General features: G+C 41.1%; 3 protein-coding genes across 3 annotated transcripts; all 3 read left to right on the top strand.

The window, feature by feature from the left end:
• The first annotated feature begins 12,763 nt into the window (after positions 1-12,763).
• LOC133799723 (uncharacterized) lies at positions 12,764-14,948 on the top strand. The gene is made up of 3 exons (XM_062237726.1): positions 12,764-12,835; positions 13,034-13,995; positions 14,051-14,948. The coding sequence occupies exons 1-3, from the start codon at positions 12,764-12,766 to the stop codon at positions 14,946-14,948; spliced, it is 1,932 nt and encodes a 643-aa protein (XP_062093710.1).
• A 242-nt stretch (positions 14,949-15,190) lies between these two features.
• Positions 15,191-15,907, top strand: LOC133799722 (uncharacterized). Its single transcript, XM_062237725.1, has 2 exons — positions 15,191-15,490; positions 15,638-15,907. Exons 1-2 carry the CDS (start codon positions 15,191-15,193, stop codon positions 15,905-15,907), a joined length of 570 nt encoding a protein of 189 aa, XP_062093709.1.
• An 818-nt stretch (positions 15,908-16,725) lies between these two features.
• Positions 16,726-17,343, top strand: LOC133799721 (uncharacterized). Its single transcript, XM_062237724.1, has one exon. The coding sequence runs from the start codon at positions 16,726-16,728 to the stop codon at positions 17,341-17,343; it is 618 nt and encodes a 205-aa protein (XP_062093708.1).
• Positions 17,344-21,106: the final 3,763 nt, after the last annotated feature.

The raw sequence follows: 21,106 nt of genomic DNA, 5'->3' as shown, positions 1-21,106 counted from the left end.
GGTATAACCCTTTGCCACTAATCGAGCTTTATAAGTCTCGATATATCCATCAACACCACGTTTCTTCTTGTAGATCCACTTGAACCCAATGGCCCTAAAGTCACTAGGTGCTTCCACAAGATCCCAGACAGAATTTGAGTACATGGACTCCATTTCCTGTTTCATAGCTTCGAGCCATAGTTCCTTTTCAGGGCTAGCCATTGTCTGTTTGAAAGACAACGGATCATCATCACTAGTGTCACCAACAACCATATGGGTTTCACCATCGAAACCATAGCGAACTAGGTTCCTAGAAACCCTCCTACTACGACGAGGCTCTATGAATAGTGGTACTTTCTTCATTTAAATTGACTTGCGTCGGTTGGACATGAAGAGTGGGAATTTCATCATCAACTTGCGTTGATGACGATGGAACATTGGTTGGAGTCAATTCTTTAAGCATCTCCTCTAAAACTACTTTGCTGTGAGGTTTAAAGTTCTGGACATAGTCATTTTCTAGAAACGTAGCATTTGTAGAAGTAAACACTTTCTTTTTTGAATGACTATAGAAAAGTCCACCCCGAGTACCTTTAGGATAGCCAACAAACATGCAAACTTCAGTTTGCGGTTCTAGATTTCACTCCTTTTTCCTCAGGACCTGAGCGGGACACCCCCAGATTCTATAATGGTGTAAACTAGGTTCACGACCATTCCAATGTTCTAAAGGTGTTTTGGGGATTGATTTAGACTGCACGACATTGAGAATGTCGTTCGCGGTTTCAATTGCATGTCCCTAGAACGAAGTTGGTAGAGTTGAGTAACTAAGCATACATCTAACCATTTCCAATAAGGTTCTGTTCCAGCATTTCGCTACACAATTTTGTTGCGGAGTACCTGGGGCAGTAAGTTGTGATAAAATCCCAAGTTTAGTTAAATGATCTTGGAATTGCATATCCAAATATTCTCCACCCATATCAGATCGCAAGATCTTTAACATTTTACCTAATTGGTTCTGAGCCATTGCCAGGAATTCCTGAAACTTTAAAAATGTTTATGATTTCCTATGCATTAGGTAAAGACATGAGTATCTAGAGTAATCTTCAATGAAAGTGACAAAATACTCAAAACCACCCCTAACTTGTACATTCAAAGGTCCACAAACATCTGAATCCACAAGACCAAGTGGTTCTTTAACCCTATCACCCTTTGCAGAGAATGGACTCTTGGTCAATTTGCCTTCTAGACAAGATTCACAGACAGGTAATTCTCCTATGGTGAGTTCCCTCAAATGTCTGTCCTTTGTAAGTCTTTGAATCCTATCATAGCTAATGTGACCTAGTCTCAAGTGCCATAAATACATCATATTATCATTATCGGTCTTTTGATGTTTATTGGTCCTAGGTTTAGCTACTTTGAATTAATCATTATTAAGAGCGAGGGGTTCGTTAGGTCGCAGAATAGAAAGCCCATTTTCCAAACATGAAATACACAATTGTGATCCATTGAAAGAAATAGATATTTTAAAACTTGTGAAAGTCATAACAAATCGTTCTAATTGCAACATGGAAACTGAAATTAAATTTCTACTAAAATCCGGAATAAAAAATACATCATTTAAAATCGAAATTTATTTATGAACTTCAGACGAGCTCTTCCTCTAGCTTGGACCACAACAAACGCTCCGTTCCCAACTCTAAGCTTTAAGCCGCCTTCGTTCACTTCCTCCCACAATTCAAGAAGCTGTAAAGAATTACAAACATGGTTAGTAGATCCAGAATCAATAATCCAAATGGATTTATCATTCTATAAAACACATGTTTCCAAGATAAATGAACTATAATCATTACCTTTGTTTTTCGCTGCTAGAAACTTAGGGCAATCTTGTTTCCAATGCCCCTTCTCTTTGCAGTGAAAGCACTTATCTTTACCTTTCATGTTTTTCTTGTTCTTCCCCTTAGGCGTCTGTGCACTTGGTTGTGCACTCATATTTGCAGCCTTTGCAGGCTTGGGGTTGTTTATTTGTCCACCTTTACTCTTGTTTCCAGCTTTCGAAGATGAAGCTGGATGAGCTTAAACCTTAGCTAGATTAGCAGCAACATCAGTAGTCTTATTTTCAACTCCTTTACTAGGTCCACCCATGAAAGGTTCAATATATCTAAAGCTCGTTCATGAGCTGCATCAGACCATATTTGAGTTGAGCATGAACGTGCAGACACTGTGCTATCCAAGCATTTATGGTGCCATCACGAGCATTGACGGTTCCATCACTAACGTGCGGACACGGTGCTCGTTCTGGGGATTCCTCAATCATGACGAATTCAGAGTTGTCACCAATCAACTCTAAGTTGATATTCTGCTTCCAATTAAGGAAGTTTTCTCCAGTGAGTTTCTCCATCGAAATTTGAGAAAGAATGGGAGTAGACACAGACACTACTTAACTTAAAACTACCAATTATCAATAAAATAAACATCAATCACATTTTCTCAATAAAACTTCTATCCACAAAAAATTCAAGAAATAGCACAACATATACCAAAATATGTAAGATATGAGAAAAAATACCAAAAACATTCATATCTCTATTTCTTTAGGTTTTTAACTAATCTATGATATCCTTGTCCCGGTTGGCGAGAGTAAAAAATACCACTAGTTAAACAGAGTTGTAAACTCATTTAATAATGGACACCACTATTGACAACCTACTATTCGATCAAAATAAGAAAACAAAATCTCTTATTTTAGGAGCTAGACCCACAGTTTCGATAATTATAGATTTAGCCCTAGTAGTCCTCGTAGGGGTGAGTCTAGTAGAATTTGACCTATAATTATCTATCTTTCGAGATCTAACCTTGTCAAAATAACTAATGAACACCTTCCGTAGGGGGATGAATCAAAGCGCCTCGAGGCCCCATTAAGCTATTGACTATGTTAAACTAACGGTGGAGATCGAAATAAAAATGAAAAAAAGCTCATTATAAAATTAAAAATAGTATTTTTATTATTTATTTTTAGAAAATTAATGACTATGGTGTTCCCAAAAATAATTAAACAGATTAATTTTTTTTTAAAACCAAAGTCATATAATTTCTTATTAATTCTAAAGTGTCACATTGAAACAGATTCAATTAATTTAGAATTAATTTATTGCTAATAAATATTTAGGTTTAACTAATATAATGAACCTATACAATTAAGTCCAACTCACGTAAATGGGCTTTAACAATTGGTCTTGTATGGAGGAGGGCTGGGTCCAGTATGTTCCCATGCCCTAATTCAGCCTAGTGCCGCGCTGCGGAAGAACAGGGTCGCGACTCTCATACGCGAACCCAGAAAACTGGGGTTTTCCCTAACATTTTCCAGAGCCAAAACTCTTCCAAATCAACCCCAAGATACTCCCAAGTCCCAAATCAACTTAAAACCCCAAATAAATAGAATAGTAATCCAGAAACAACATCAACCAGCTTAAATACACACTCAAACCCATAGTTTACCAAATGATTTACAACTTAAACGATAATAGAGCATAACCTCATAAATGCATGGAATTCTTACCTCAAACAAGAATTCGACCTTGAGCTTCCTCCAATTCCAACTCCAAGCTAAACCCCTTTGATTCCCAAGCTGAATTCTCACAGTAACAAGCCACAAATCCAGCTTTCAACTTCCATTCTCAAACTCTCAAAAACATGCTTGGAAACTTAAAGAAAACAGGGATGAATTCCTTACCACTGTACTTAACACACCCTTGAGCTAACTCCCCTAGCCACAGCAACCAAAATCCTTCAATTCCCTAGTCCAAAATTCTCAAAACTCAGCAAGCTCTCAGCTATCAAGGAGAGGGAAAGAGGGAACCGAATATGAGAGAGAGAGTTGAGAAATTTTGTTTCTTTTTTTTTTTCCTTCCTCTATTTTTGCCAAAAGGTTCTAGTATATCCCAGCCCCTTAACTAAGTGTAACCAGCTGCTAAATGCCCCAATCTCCCTTTAAGTCAACCTAAGTCCTCACATGCCACCAAGGGTGATTTAGTCTTTTAACATATCCCGCTTAATCCTCGAGCATACCCAAAAATCCCCGTTTAATCCTGACACGTCTAAACCATTACTGAATTATTTACCGCCATTCAATAATTCCCAAACACTTTATAAAATTCCTAAAATACTCCTAAGCTCTTCTCGAGCCGGGTATTTGACCCCGTTGTGACTTTCTAGCTAAACAACTCTCTAGGACCGTCTCGGATTGTGCACCATAATTATATCACCACTCACACGTGGTATCAATCACAATACACATAAATATAACATTTATGCCCTCAAAGGGATAAAATTACAAATATTCCCCTAACATCCAAATGGGGCCCACAAGCATATTTAATTCACCTAAACATGCATTTCTAATCACATACTCATTAAATCTACATATTAATACAATATATCAATTATTGCCCTCCTGGCATGCTAATCAAGGCCCCAAGCCTTATTAGCGAATTTGGGTCGCTACAACTATCCACTCCTTACAGAAATTTTCATCCTCGAAATTACTGGAACAACTCGGGATACCGCTCCCGCATATCTGATTCAAGTTCCCATGTCGCCTCCTCAACTTTGCTGTTCCTCCACAACACTTTTACCAAGGTGATGGTCTTGCTCCACAAGACTTTATCCTTCCGGTCAAGAATCTGAATCGGCTTCTCCTCATAAGATAAGTCCTGGTCCAGCTCCAAATTCTCATAACTCAAAACATGCGTCGAATGAGATACATACTTCTAGAGCATGAACACATGAAACACTTCATGAACCCCCGCTAAGGCTGGAGGCATCGCCAACCTGTAAGCTACCTCTCCAACCCGTTCCAGAATCTCAAAGGGACCAACAAACCTAAGGCTCAGCTTGCCCCGAACACCAAACCGTTTCACTCCTCTCAACGGTGAAACCCTAAGGAACACATGGTCACCGACCTAAAATTCTACACTCCTATGTTTCAGATCCGAGTAACTCTTCTAGCGACTCTGAGAGGCGAGCATTCGATTTCTAATCTTTTCTATTGCCTCATTGGTCCTCTGAACCATCTCAGGAACCAAATAACTCCTCTCACCCATTTCATCCCAATGGATAGGTGACCTGCACTTCCTCCCATAAAGCATCCCATGCGGAGCTACTCCGATAGTCGTTTGATAACTGTTGTTATACGAAAATTCAATCAAAGGGAGATACTTACTCCAAGATCCCCCAAAATCTAGCACATAAGCTCGTAGCATGTCCTCCAATATTTGAATCGTCCTCTCAGACTGTCCATCTGTCTGAGGATGATAAGCGGTACTAAACCGTAATTGCGTGCCCATAGCCTTCTGTAGACTCTCCCAAAACTTGGAGGTGAAGGTGGGGTCCCTGTCGGATACTATCGACCTCGGAGCCCCATGAAGTCAGAAAATTTCCTTCACATATAACCTGGCATACTGCTCCACAGTATAAGTCATCCTGACCAGTAAAAAGTGGGCGGACTTGGTATACCTATCCACAATCACCCACACCGAGTCATGCTATCCCACGGTCCTCAGCAAACCAACCATGAAGTCCATGGTAATATCTTCCAACTTCCACTCTGGAATCCTTAGAGGTTGCAGTAACCCTGTCGGCCTCTGATGTTCAGCCTTAACTTGCTAACATGTTAAGCACTTGGCCACATAGTCCACCACATTCCTCTTCATGTCCGACCACCAATACAAAGCTCTCAGATCTTGGTACATCTTTATCGTACCTAGATGTAAGGAATAGGGAGTGGTATGCAATTTATCTAAGATCTCCTGCCGAATATTAGAATCCATTGGAATATAGATCCGACCCTTGTACTTCAGTAACCCCATGTCCAAGATAGTGAAGTCCTTAGCCGCCCCTACTAAGACGTTCTCCCTATGACCTCTCAACTGGGAATCCCTCCCCTGCACCTCCTTGATCCTCTCAAGGAGTGTAGACTGAAGAGTGATGTTGGCTAACCGACCAACCACCAACTCTATACCTGCTCAAGTCATCTCCTCAGCTAGCTTATCAGATATCTGCCTTGAACTGAACAACTGTCCTGGGCCTTTCGGACTCAATGCATCAGCCACTACATTAGCCTTCCTAGGATGATATATGATGTCACAATCATAATCCGTAACCAACTCCAGCCATGCGTGGGATATCTCCGCTCATACTCCTTTAACTGTCTCGATGCATAGGCTATCACCCTACCAGCTTGCATCAACACACACCCTAAACCCTGTCTGGAAGCATCACAGTAAACCACAAACTTCTCATTATCTGTCGGAAAACTCAACACTGGTGTGGTGATCAGTCGCCGCTTCAACTCCTTGAAACTGTTCTCACATCTATCTGTCCAAACATACTTTGTCTTCTTCTTTGTCAATTTTTTCAATGGTGTAGCTATCCTGGAAAATCCCTCAACAAACCGCCGATAATATCCTGCCAAACCCAAAAAACTTCTAACTTCCGGAACATTGCTCAGTCTAGGCCAATCTCTCACTGCCTCAATCTTACTTGGGTCAACCAAAATCCCCTCCTTACTGAATATATGGCCCAAAAATATAACTTTCGGTAACCAGAACTCACACTAGTTGAACTTGGCATATAACCTATGCTCCCTCAACCGTTGCAATACCAATCGCAGATGCTGCTCATGCTCTGTCTCTGACTGAGAATACACCAGAATGTCATCGATGAACACAATCACAGACTTGTCCAAGTAGTCCTTGAAAACTCTATTCATCATATCCATAAAAGATGCTGGGGCATTGGTTAATCCAAAGGACATGACCAGGAATACATAGTGTCCATACCTCGTGCAGAAAGCGGTCTTTGGTATGTTCTCTTCTTTGATCCTTAATTGATGGTAACCTGACTGGAGATCAATCTTGGAAAACACTGTACTTCCCTGTAGCTGATCAAATAAATCGTCAATCTTAGGCAGTGGATACTTGTTCTTAATAGTTAACTTGTTCAGCTCCCTGTAGTCAATACACATCCTAAGAGATCCATCCTTCTTCTTGACAAACAACACTGGAGCACCCCATGGCGAGAAACTCGGTCTGATGAACCTCAAATCCAGTAATTCCTGCAACTGAATCTTCAACTCCTTCAACTCTGCTGGAGCCATTTTGTAAGGTGTCCTGGACACTGGCTCCGCCCCTGGTGCTAACTCTATAACGAACTCAATCTCCCACTGCGGCAGCAACCCTGGCAGATCTGCTGGGAATAAATCAGGAAACTCACATACTAATCTGGTCTCTCCCGGTCCAACCGAAACAATCTTGGAGGTATCCACAACACTCGCTGGGAATCCTATCCAACCTTCCTGCATTAGGTCCCTAGTCTTCAATACTGAAATCATAGGTACCCGCGGTCCACTAACTGTTCCCACAAATACAAAGGATACCTCCCCTTCTGGTTCAAAAGTCACCATCCTGCACTTGCAGTCAATTGTCTCCCCATACTTCGATAACCAATCCATCCCTAGGATCATATCAAAGTCGTCCATCGCAAGCTCAATCAGATCAATAGACAATTCCCTACCATTTACCTCTACTGGTAAAGCTCTAATCCATCTCCTAGAGACTACCAGTTTCCCAGTTGGTAACAAAGTCTAAAAACCCCTAGCATACAAATCACCAGGTCTACACAACTGATCTAACACTCTAGCAGACACAAATGAATGGATAGCTCCCGAATCAATCAATGCAGTGTAAGAAAACCCAACACTAGAAATTTGACCTGTCACAACTGAGGGGCTAGCCTCCGCCTCAGTCTAAGTCAAAGTAAACACTCTGGTAGGTGCAAGACTGTCGCCCTACTTCGGCTCCCCCTTCCTGACTTGTGAGCAGTCCTTCTTCAGATGATTGGCACTCCCACAGACAAAGTAGGCCTTGATCCTGGACTCACCCTGATGTCGTCATCTGCACCGGGGACACACTGGAAAACTCCTCCAGTTGTCACTTCCGCCCTGACGGCCACTAGAAGCACCCCTCACCCTCCTATCCGAACTGGGAGGAACAAAGGAATATGGGGCCTTTCGCTTATGCTCACTGGAGCCACTACCCCGACTGGATCCAATAAAAGGAGGCACTGTCCTCCTGGCATCGCGCCTAACACCGCTCTTTCTCCAAATCTGGTCCTCGGCCCCCTCAGCTGTAAGGGCCTTGTCCACAACCTAAGCATAGGTAGTAGTCTCTGGATCCAAAGTGATATTTACATCACGGGCGATCATAACATTCAATTCTCGTACAAATCTGTCTCTCCTTGCCGCATCAGTCGACACCAAATCTGGTGCGAACTTCGCCAACCGGTAAAATTTCAAGGCATACTCTGTAACAGTCAACCGGTTCTGGGACAGGTTGATGAACTCGTCAACCTTTGTAGCTCGGACTGCCACACTGTAGTATTTCTCATTGAAGATGTTCTTGAATTCTTCCCAGGTCATGACTGCCACATTCCTTCTCTGAACCACTACATCCCACCAGATGCGGGCATCTTCTCTAAACATGTAGCTGGCAAAGGCTACCCTCTCATTCCCCTCAACCCTCATGAAATCCAAGATAGAGGAAACCATATTCATCCACTGCTCTGCCCGCAGTGGGTCTGGTCCACCCTCAAAGGTGGGAGGATGTTGCTTGCTGAACCTCTCATATAAAGGTTTCCATCTGTTCTCCATAATAGGTTGAACCAGCACTGGTGCCACAACCTGCTGAACTAGCAACCCAGTGACCTATGGAGGGGCCTGTTGCCTCAATTGTCGAAGTTCTTCTTCTATTCGCTGCAGTCTTGCTTCCATTTCGGCAAACATCCGTTGCCAATTCTGTGGGGCAGGTGGAGGGTCCTGACCCTGGTTGTCATCCTCGGCCCGACTGCCATGGAGTCTAGATGATTGTCGAGGCATCTCAACTATATGCCTACAATCAACGACGCCGCTCATTAGGCATGATCACAACATCCAAAATCACCTACCAATTCACATTAGCCAACCAAACAATAATTCACATAACACAAGTAGCATATAACACTCAACGGCCATGCCCTGGCATAATGCATATGTTAACTCATTCATCATGCTCTATATGAAATAAGCAGGCAAAAAGGGCATGTAATCACACATTCAAAAATATAAGTCAATCATTACCAACCAACCCTGAGTGGAGCTTGTCACTGACGGCGAGCGTACATGTTCGGTCAATCTCCAGGAACCATAAACCTTGGCTCACTCTGATACCAAGTTGTAATGCCCTACTACCTTAGAGCCGTTACCAAGTGAGTTTAAAATGTGCATTTAACTTGCTAATCAAGAATTTAGCTCAAAAGTGTAACTAAACTGTATTAAAATCACATAATTTGAAAATGTAATCATTCATTGAAAATTATAAGTGTTTTACATTCGGGATCCCAAAATACTGTGTATAAACATTTACAACTCAAAGTATGTTTAACATTGACTAAACGACAAATTAGGATTCAGTACAAGGCATCTCCCAAAAATACCCCTGGCCGTGGCGGCCAGGCAGAACAGACATGTACGCGTCACCTCACGCTCTCCATACTCATGGTTGGCCGATCTTCCCCTTGCCCTTACCTGCACCTTAGAGCACCTGTGAGGCAAAGCCCAGCAAAAAAACTCCACACAATAGATAACATATGCATATCAATCACTCAGTATATAACAAACTCGCCAACAAGCTAAGCACGTACGGCCATGCCGTCCCAAGCGCTTTACCAGGCCTTGGGTTCGCGGTCTGCACCGTAAGGATATTTCAGGTATCCTTTAGGGTCTCACCCTAGCAACTCGCACTCCGCGTGCTAAACGCTGCTCCCGGCCCCTTGTCGTACTCAGCCTTCTCCGTTCCCAGCCCTTGCCGTTCCCGGCCTTCACCATTCCCGGCTCTTGCCGATCATTCACATATATACAAACATAGCATAATTAAACAAACACTTAAACATGTATCAACACAATCAATGGTCTATGCCCTACACATAATCATATAGGGTCGTGCCTTGCAACACATCTATGGGGCCTCGCTCTGCTCTATGGGTACAACAATTTTCTTACTTGTGTCTCGAGCTTCTTGAGCACCGAAATCTTGAGCATGGTCCTCTAACCCAAGCCTCGCTGATAACCTAGTCACAACACATACATAGCACTCTCATTACTAACCAATTTATAATCATCTCCCGAAACCAATCCCGTGCTCTTGGGACCTCCCGTTTCCCCCCACAAGGTAGCGGAAGCATACCCCAAGCCCCCTGAGCCAAAACCCCAAAAACACATTTTCCCCTGCCCAGGAATTGACCTAGAGCCGCGGCACAACCTTTTAGGGGTCGCGGCACCCAGAATGTTCCCATGCCCTAATTCAGCCTAGTGCCGTGCCGCGGAAGAACAGGGCCGCGACTCTCATACGTGAACCCAGAAAACTGGGTTTTTCCCCAACATTTTCCCGAGCCAAAACTCTTCCAAATCAACCCCAAGGTACTCCCAAGTCCCAAATCAACTTAAAACCCCAAATAAATAGTATAGTAATCTAGAAACAACATCAACCAGCTTAAATACACACTCAAACCCATAGTTCACCAAATGATTTAAAACTTCATAAAACCTAAACGATAACAGAGCATAACCTCATAAATGCATGGAATTCTTACCTCAAACAAGAATTCGACCTTGAGCTTCCTCCAATTCTAACTCCAAGATAAACCCCTTTGATTCCCAAGCTGAATTCTCACAATAACAAGCCACAAATCCAGCTTTCAACTTCCATTCTCAAACTCTCAAAAACATGCTTGGAAACTTAAAGAAAACAGGGATGAATTTCTTACCTCTGTGCTTAACACCCCCTTGAGCTAACTCCCTTAGCCACAACAACTGAAATCCTTCAATTCCCTAGTCCGAAATTCTCAAAACTTAGCAAGCTCTCAACTATCAAGGAGAGGGAAAGAAGGAACCGAATATGAGAGAGAGAGTTGAGAAATTTTGTTTCTTTTTTTTTTCCTTCCTCTATTTTTGCGAAAAGGTTCTAGTATATCCCAGCCCCTTAACTAAGTGTAACCAGCTGCCAAATGACCCAATCACCCCTTAAGTCAACCTAAGTCTTCACATGCCACCAAAGGCGATTTAGTCTTTTAACATATGCCGCTTAATCCTCGAGCATACCCAGAAATCCCCGTTTAATCCCGACATATCTAAACCATTACTGAATTACTAACTGCCACTCAATAATTCCTGAAAATACCCCTAAGCTCTTCCCGAGCTGGGTATTTGTCCCCGTTGTGACTTTCTAGCTAAACTGCTCTCTAGGACCGTCTCGGATCGTGACCATAATTTTATCACCACTCACACGTGGTATCAATCACAATACACATAAATATAACATTTATGCCCTCAATGGGATAAAATTACAAATATGCCCCTAACAGCCAAATGGGGCCCACATGCATATTTAATTCACCTAAACATGCATTTCTAATCACATACTCATTAAATCCACATATTAATACAATATATCAATTATTGCTCTCCTGGCATGCTAATCAAGGCCCCAAGCCTTATTAGCGAATTTGGGTCGCTACACTTGTCAACACTTAATCATACCTAATCTTTATTTAACAAATAATAATAATCATAATAACCACAAAAAAAATAAAACACTAATCCTCAAATACTCCTACATGCTCCCCAAGAACAAGATCAACAAAGTTTCAACAACATCATCAATAACCATCTCCTAATCAAAACAACAACCTTCCATCATTAACCTTTATTGACCAAACCATTAAATACCATAAAAACATAACCAAGAATAGACTCATCCAATCAACATAGGTAGATAAATCCATTACCTTCCTTGTTAGAAATCAAGGATTCAAAATTCAGCCACCACTTGATTAGCCCTAGTGTTTCGATACCCACACAAAGAAGAGAAAAACAATCATGAATCTTGGATCCAAGAGTAAGTAGTACCTAACAAAACACCATAAACCAAATACTTACCCTAGGGGTTTCGAACCCTAGCCACCAACCTTCTAAGTTTTTGCAACACAATCAAACCTATCACCACCATCATTTTTCCTTGCTTAGAATAAAGAAGAAGAGAGAAAAACAATAAGGAAAAATAAGACTATGAACCTCAACCCATACCTTAAGATGACTAGCCATGGCCTTCTCCTCTATTCTCTTCTCCTTCACGTTTTTCTTCTCTCCCTCTCTCTAGAACTCGAGCTCCCTCTCTCCCATCTCTCTAAGCACACGGCAGCCACCAAGCCAAAATGAGAACCCTCATGTTCTCTTTGTTTTTATAGAGGCCCTAGTGGCCGAACCCCAGCTAGTGGGAAAAGGAAATGTCCCAAATTTGTTTCCAATTTTCTTGATTCACTCTCCCACAATCCAAGTAATTGACAACTATGGCTATGATTGGATTGTCTTCAAAAAAATAGAAACTTCTCATGTGTTCCCACTAAGCTTGGTCGAGTACTCTCTTCCTTTCCCTTTCTCTCTACACACGGCTAGCACACACACACACACACAAGTCACCTCCAACTTACCCAATATAGCTAGAAGACCACTAATAGATCCCCAATATCTTATCTAAAAAAATAAAATATTATATATATGTATATACTAACCCATTATTTTCCTTCCATTTTATTTTCTTTTAGTTCAGTAATTCTTAAATAAATAAAAAAAGAATTAACCGTAGGAAATTCTATTGCATGCCCACCATGCAACCATACACATGCACACACACAATAGCTCATGTGCACTAATACTTACCATGCACCTTCATCCAATGCTCAAAGTGTAGGTGATGAACGAGCGGAATCGGAGGTAGAAATGTCTGAGACGATGAGTGAGAAACCATTGCCCCTGGAACCAGAGATTCTCGTCGATACTGCTGAGAAATCTCGTTCTGCTTCCTAGGTAGCTGAAGTAGAAGGGCAGTCTTTCCAAGAGTCGGCTAAAGAAAATTGGTCTAAGTTTAAAGAATCCCTCCCTAATTTTTTATATACACAACTTCATTTCCAGGACCCGATCCATCGAGATGGTAAGCTGGTAGCTCAATTGGATGTTGAAGAGATTAAAGTAGAGGCATCTTTCTGGAAATCTGCCCTGATTTGCATGGTTATTGGGGAAAATCCGCCTCTGGCTATCTTCGAAGGTTTTATCAGAAGAATTTGGGGTAACCTTGGCATTGATCGTGTGGCCCGGATGAATTCTGGATTCACAATGGTTCAGTTTCGAGATGAGGAAACTAAGGATATGGTGCTTGAATCTGGAGTGATTCATTTTGATAAGAAGCCAGTAATACTCAGACCTTGGTCATCAGATGTTGTGTCTATAAGGTCAGTAAAATCTGTCCCTGTTTGGATTCGATTACTTGGTCTTGGGCTGCAATATTGGGGTGTTAACTGTTTGAGTGCTCTAGTTAGCACGATTGGCACTCCTATCATGGTGGATAAGGTCACAAAAGCAAGGACTATGATCAAATTTGCTAGAATCTTAGTTGATATGGAAATTGCAAAAAATCTCCCTATGCATATCCACTATCTAAATGAGAGAGGTCAGATTTTGGAGCAACCTATCGAGTATGAGTGGTTACCCACTAAGTGTTCTAATTGTAAGAAGTTGGGTCATGCTACTGCTGTCTGCAAGCATGCCCCATTTGCTATAAAGAAGAATACAGAGTCTTCAAACCAGGCTATCCCAGTTGTTAAGACAGCAAGTGAATCTGCTACTAATATTCAAAACAATAGCTCCCAGAATAACCAAGAACCTCTTGAGGTCACTAAGCAGGATGAAGTTTTAACAGTTCCTAATGGTTCTAAATGGGTTGCTCCTCGAAAGGCCGAGATGAAGAAATTTGTGGATAAACCACAACCGGATATGCATAGGAACACTTTCAGCATTTTACAAGCAAACCAGCAACAAGCAGCTGATATACCCCTGACCATTGATCTGAATGGACAGCAACAACATATTGATTTGGAGTGTTAGGGGTTTAAATAGTAAGAATAAACAGCAAGCAATTCTTGATGTTTGCAGGAAGAATAAAGTTGGTCTTGGAGCTCTGATTGAAACAAAATTAAAAGGGGACAGAATAAGGGATCTTATGAACTCATCATTTGCTGGTTGGAAGTTTTATAGTAGTTCTATGGTGGAGGGGTGTATTTTGCTCATTTGGAAAGCCCACTTGATGAAGATAGAAATTATTCAGGAAACTACTCAGTTGCTCCATTGTAGAGTTACTTTAATTGGTGTGAACTTGGCTTATTGCCTATCAGTTGTCTATGGTTCTAATCAACTGGAGACAAGGAAAAATTTATGGTTAGACTTAGCTAATGTTCAGAGATCGGTTACCCCTTGGATTATTATGGGAGATTTTAATGCAGTCTTCTATGCTGATGATTGGCTTGGTGGAAGGTCTATTTCTGTTAAAGAGATGGAGGATGCTCGTCAATGGTTGGCTTTGGGAGAGGCTACAGAAATGAAGACTTTGGGACCTAAATATACTTGGACTAATAAACAAGATGGAGGATCTAGATTTTTTTCCAAATTGGATAGAGTGTTCACCAATGATAGCTGGATTGATAGCTTCCCGTTAGCTGTAACATATGCTCAATGGGATGTGGTTTCTGACCATTGCTACTTGTTAATTAAACAGGGGGATTTCCGTAGTTTGGGAGTGAAGCCATTTCGGTTCTTCAACATGTGGGCAGTTCATGATAAATTTAGGGAAGTTGTTCTTCATAATTGGTCTATTCCTTTTGAGGGGCAAGGGTTGTTTAGTCTTATTGGTAAACTCACAAGACTTAACCATGTTCTCAAAAAGTTTAATTGGAGAACTATGGGTGATGTTGCTTGTAATTATGAGGAAAGCAAAACTAAGTACCAGTTGGCCCAAAATGCTCTCTGTTATGACCCTTTAAATGCAGATTTATAGTCAAAAGAAAAGGATGCTCAGCAGATTTACTTAAGGCATGAGAAGATTTATTCTAGTTATCTTCGTCAAAAAAGCAAGATAACTTGGCTCAGGTTTGGAGAAGAAAATTCATCATTTTTTCATGCTAGTTTGAAAAAGAGGCAGTTATCCAATTGCATAATTTCTTATATTGATGCTAATGGTTGTTTTGTGGATAATTATGCCAAGGTTGTTGATCATTATTTTCACCACTTTAAGAATCAATGGGCAATGCTAGCAAGGCCACGGGTCAGATTGATCTTGAATGTATCAATAATGGCCATGTTCTAAGTTTGGAAGACCAGCTGCACTTAATACAACCTTTTACGTATCATGAAGTTCGCTCAGCCATGTTCAGTATCAATTTAGTCAAAAGTCCTGGCCCGGATGGTTATGGTGCAGGATTTTTCAAAGTTCTGTGGAAAGATATAGGCAAGGAAATTTCTATGGCTGTATTAGATTTCTTCATCACTGGCAGAATCCCTTCGGTTCTCAATGACACTATCCTATCACTTATCCCGAAAGTAGACCAGCCATCAAACGCTACTGAATACAGGCCAATAGCTTGATGCAATACAATTTATAAGTGCATTTCTAAAATGCTGTGCAACCGGCTGGCAGCGGTTCTCCCTTCTCTGATTAATCTAAACCTGGGTGCTTTTATCAAACAGAGGTCCTTGGCCTATAATGTTCTCTTCTTGCAAGATCTGATTAAAGGATACAATAGGAAGAATAGCTCTCCTCGATGTGCTATGAAATTGGATTTGAGTAAGGCTTATGATACCATTGATTGGGATTTCTTGGAAAATTTACTAAATATGTTTTGTTTTCCGAGTCGATTCATCAATTGGATTATGGTGTGCTTGAGGGGATCTTCTTATTCTCTAGTTCTAAATGGTAGGATTCAAGGGAATTTCAAGGGTGGGAAGGGGCTCCGATAGGGAGACCCTATTTCTCCTTTATTATTTGTCTTAGTGATGGAGCATCTTACTCGCATTCTGCTCAAGGCCTCCAAGGACAATCGATTCAGATATTACCCTATGTGCAAGTCATTGAATCTTATTAACCTTTGTTTTGCTGACGATCTCATTATCTTTTGCAAAGGAACCATTTCCTTTGTTCAAGTTCTTAATGAGGCTTTTGCTGAGTTTGGTGATTCCTCGGGTCTAAGGATTAATTACTCAAAATCTCATATATACTTTGGAGGTGTTTCAGCTGAGGTTAAAACGAGAATTATGGAAACTTCGCAGCTGGTTGAGGGTTCATTTCCTCTGAAGTATCTTGGGGTTCCCCTTCGACCAACCAAATGGAAATCAGCAGATTGTGATGTTATATTTAAAAAGATTCAGCTAAGGCTCAATGTTTGGTCCAACCGCCATCTCTCTTATGCTGGAAGAGTCCAACTTATCCATTCGGTTCTAATGGGTATTCAGACTTATTGGATGAGTATATTCATGTTTCCTCAGAGTGTCAAGAAGGATATTGAGAAAATTTATCGTCAATTTCTTTGGGGTGAGAGTGGTTCTCGAAGTAAGTTTCACTTCACTTCTTGGGAGCAAGTTTGTCGGCCTAAACCTTTTGGAGGTTTAGGATTTCGTGAGGGGGCTATTTGGAAAAAGCTAAGACTTGCTAAGTATATTTGGGCAATTGAATCTAAACAAGACCAACTTTGGGTTAAATGGGTAAACTGTGTTATCTGAAAGGAGCAAGTATCTGGGATTATAGACCTAAGGCTAATTCTAGCTGGTACTGGAGGAAAATGATATCCTTCTGTCAAACTATCTCGAGACCTGAATTGGAGGCTGCAGTGATCAAAGGAAAATTTCAGCTGGGCTCTTTTTACACTCAGCGTCTGATGTCCGAGTGTGTTGCTTATGCCAGACCTGTTTGGAGTAAGCTCTCGATGCCTACACACAGATTTATTCTGTGGCAGGCGGTTAACCACCATCTGCTCACTCGAGACTTACTTGGTGCTCATCACATATCAGTAGCAAATTTTAGATGTCCAGTTTGTGATCTTGTGGAGGAAAGTCATGGCCATCTTTTCTTCGAGTGCATATTCTCTAGAAAGGTATTACTACTTGTATCTGGTTGGCTTGGAGGAATCACTTGGCCTGGAAAATTTGAGGAATGGATTGCATGGCTGTCTAACTGGAAGTCGGACTGGTTGCACTCTTTAATGGCTGCTTCTCTTGTTGCTTGTACTTATTTTATCTGGTATAATAGAAATGCCAGTTGTTTTAATGAGAGTTGTTTCACTGTATTTACAATAGATTATCTGATTAGGCAAGCAGTCAAAGCTAGAGTTCTTAATGTAAATTCTAGGCACCTATCTACTAGAGAAAGGCAAATGATTGAGTTTGTAAAATCTTTGTAAGTTCTGAGGGTTGTCATTTGCTCCCTTTTGTATGATTCAATTTGATTGATCAATGAATATCCTTTCTTTTGATCAAAACTCATTTTCTTACAAATTAAAAGAATTAAATAAATAAAACATTAAAAATTAAATTCACATAACTCCTACCAAAAAATTCAAACAATTAAAAATAAATTTCTATCTCTTAATAATTATTAATAAAACAAAGCACAAAATTTAATAAACTAAAAAAGTTTTTTGGTGCACTACAGTAAGTAGTCACTCCTGACACAATAGTGATGCAAACATCCCGGGCTATCATAGGTTGTAGCCTCTAGAGAAACCTCTCCCTTCTGGTCCCATCAGTGGGCACCAGGTCCCCGGAAAAACTTGCCAATCTGTCAAACTTCAAAGCATAATCGGTCACTGACATGTTGCACTGAAGTAACTTGCTGAACTCTTCGACATTCGCAGCTCTAACTGCGTCGTTGTAGTATTTCTCATTAAACAAAGTCTGGGATACCATTGAATCCTTCCTATTCCATAGCATTTACATTTATGGTCTGGGATACCATTCCCACCATATTCGGGCATCCTCCCGAAACATATAAGTGCCATAGGCCACTCTCACATTACCATCTACCCTCATGAAATCTAGGATGGTGGTTATCATTGTCATTCACTGCTCAACCCTCACTAAGTGTGAGCTGTCCTAAAAAAATGGAGGGTGTTGTTTCCTAAACCTCTCATACAGGGGTTCCCATCTGTTTTCCACTGCCTGAGGCTGTACTACCACTGGTACCACTGGATGTATCACTACTAGTACTACGGGCTGTAGGTTCCCCGCTGGAACCTGTTGCTATCTCAAGAGGTGAATCTCATCGTTTTGCCTATGTAACATGACTTGCATATCATCAAGCACCTGTTGCCAGTTCTCTGGAGCTGGCTGTAGGGCCTGGCCCTGGTCATTCTCTTCCCTGGCCTGTATTTCTTGGCCATCCAACCTCGCGAACCTTCGAGGAAGCATACTGACAACTGTCCCACTCTGAAGTGATAAATTCAGCCGTTAGGTAAGTAATAACTATACCTCTTGCCGCCTGGCAGTCCAAGACTGAAAAAACAAACATATGCAATGCTAATAAGCATGCCAACACATAATATATTCAACCATGGTGCTAATAAGCACTTCCTGATAGTCATCAACAAATAGCGATGCTAATAAGCATTTCTAGCATTCATAAGCAAATAACGATGCAAATAAGCATGTTCTTAAGTCCTTGCTAGTATTAACAACGCTAATAAGCATTTCTTGGCCTACATGCAATTAACAACACTAATAAGCATTTCTTTAACATTTATAATCAATCATAGTGTTAATAAGAATCTCTCTATAATGCACATTACAATCAAGGGACATGGCCCTATCAGATAACCTCATGCTCCCTAATAAGGCAAGCAGATAAGGAACATACGTTCATTTAAATAGTTAAACACTTAATCACATAAATAGTTACTGAACCCTGAGTCGAGCTTGTCTTTAGTGATGAGTGTACATGCCCGACTAGTCTTCAGGAACCCTTATACCTTGGTAGCTCTGATACCAAGATGTAACGTCCTTTTAATCTAGGACCGTTACACTATGTACTTTTATTAGTGTCAGACTTGCTAATCAAGTCCCTTGGTTATAAATGTGTAACTAAGGTTAATGATAAAGGTTAAGGTTAAAATTTTTGGTCAAAAAGAAATGTTGACTTTTCATTTAAACGTTTAGTATATACATGGGATCCCAAAATAACATAAACGTGTTTAAAATGTTATATAAAAATCAAAATACAAGCCAAGCCGACCTAGGCCGCAAAATAAGGGATACAACCCTAGTTCCTCCAAGATAAGCCTGGCTGTGGTGGTCGAGCAACCGCATATGTACATGCTGCCATCGAAGCTCTCCAACTTATGGCTGGTCCAGCTTCCCTTTCCCCTTTTCCTGCACCACATAGCACCTGTGAGCCAAGACTCAGCAAGAGAAACTATAAACAAGTGCATGAATAGTAAATACATATTCCAGATGCATATCTAGCATGCCCAGCAGTAATAACCTACTCATGCATGCATACAATTGCAAGTAAATGATTATTGGATCATTCTGGGGCCCGTTTCCCTGAATAGATGACCATAGAGTCAACCCGAAGCCCTATGCCCTAGCTAAGTGACCATAGGGTCACTACGGCCCTTTGCCCTAGCTCTGAGTAACTATCCATAGAGCTAGCCAAACGCTTTATTTTTCAAAACGACCATAGGGTCGACCAACGTAATAGTACGTCCCTGATTAGGCCTAAGCCTCTCGACCAACACACAACACACTATTTCCGCCCTTGACTAATAACTCAATGCGTTAACCAGATATTCAGAAAATCAAATAAACAGATAACTGGATACAGATAAGCATACTTTAGATAATACAAGTATGCATACATATTAATCATATATCTCAGCCAATTAAATACAAACACAGTAATAACCATGTTCCTTGACGGGGTAGAGCCCTAGTCACGTAGATAATGCAACAAGCGTATATCATTTAACAATTATGTGGATATAGGGCATTCAAGCATGCTTAATCAACGATCACAAGCATAATCTTAATCATGTTCATTATCAGGGGCCCAAGCCCTATTCATAATTATATTTAACAATCGGGCGAAGTCCTAATCACATATATCACATATTGGGTGCAATTTTCTCACCTCAGGTCCGAGTTCAATGTATAATAAGAACGACCCTCGAGCACGATCCTGTTTCTGAGCCCCTAGCGGTAACCTAGTCACAACCATAATATAGAATACTGTCAATAATGAGCGAATAAATGCTTCTAGACTGAGTCCTAGCCTCTGGGACGTCGAATTCTACTAAACCCGGTAGTAGAATCGATCTCGAGCCCCTAATTTTGAGTTCTCACACTCAAGACCTTCCCCCGGGGGTCAAAAGCCCTTCAAGCATCGCGACCCAAGGAAAAAGAGTCATGGTCTGCCCCTAGTCAGAGAAACGAAGGGCTCTCCTCTGGAACACATGCGCCGCAGCCTGCCCCTACAAGAGCCACGACTCAAAATGGAGATTCAACACCTTCTTCTCCCTTCGTTCATGAGAACCGTGGCGCCCCAAGAACAGGGTCGCAACTCGACATGAAAATCCAGTTTTTCCCCCGTTTTCTTCAATCCAAAACTCACCAAAAGCCCAACCAAACATAGCCATGCCCTTAAAAAAAAGTTCCCAATCAACCTAGTACTTCATAAGCCTTAAAACCATCCCACAAACACAAGCTTAAAACCCCTCACAAAACTAAATTCGGATTTGAGTTTTCAAAACTCTAAAACTCAACTAAAATGAGAGGAAACATATAGAATTAAGGCTAGAAATCGATACATCTGCTTCCCAAAACAATGCTAAGCCTTTCCCCAAGCAATCCCGAGCCTAAGCTAGCTTCGACTCCCCTTAAATCACAAGAAATCCCAAGGAATTGAAAGAGAGAGTGTACACGAGTGAGAGAGAGTATGGAAGAGATGAGAGTGTTTTTCCTTTGTTTTTTGTTTGTGTGTAGGTTACTTAGAGTTCAACTAACTCTAAGCAAATCGTGAAGCTCGGGGTACCAAAAACACCTGCGAGGGTAAAATGGTCAAAATTTATGAAATTCCTTCCTAATCTCACTAACTCAGAATATATCCTCAATTATTTATTCCCATTACCCGATATCCCGGTAATGTAATAAATACCCAAAATACTCCTTGAC

This window comes from Humulus lupulus, chromosome 9, assembly GCF_963169125.1.
Source record: "Humulus lupulus chromosome 9, drHumLupu1.1, whole genome shotgun sequence".
In the NCBI taxonomy this organism is placed as follows: domain Eukaryota; kingdom Viridiplantae; phylum Streptophyta; class Magnoliopsida; order Rosales; family Cannabaceae; genus Humulus; species Humulus lupulus.
Note: the sequence above shows the minus strand (reverse complement) of the source record. Positions and strands in the feature narration are given on the sequence as shown.

Excerpts from the sequence above, each read along its gene's own strand:
- LOC133799723 (XM_062237726.1), top strand. The coding sequence starts at position 12,764 with ATGTGCACTAATACTTACCATGCACCTTCATCCAATGCTCAAAGTGTA. Across the intron at positions 12,836-13,033 it reads ATGAACGAGCGGAATCGGAG|GACCCGATCCATCGAGATGG; the intron begins GTAGAAATGTCT and ends CTTCATTTCCAG. Across the intron at positions 13,996-14,050 it reads CAACAACATATTGATTTGGA|GAAGAATAAAGTTGGTCTTG; the intron begins GTGTTAGGGGTT and ends TGATGTTTGCAG.
- LOC133799721 (XM_062237724.1), top strand. The coding sequence starts at position 16,726 with ATGATATCCTTCTGTCAAACTATCTCGAGACCTGAATTGGAGGCTGCA.
- LOC133799722 (XM_062237725.1), top strand. The coding sequence starts at position 15,191 with ATGGGCAATGCTAGCAAGGCCACGGGTCAGATTGATCTTGAATGTATC. Across the intron at positions 15,491-15,637 it reads TCCTATCACTTATCCCGAAA|AGGTCCTTGGCCTATAATGT; the intron begins GTAGACCAGCCA and ends TTTATCAAACAG.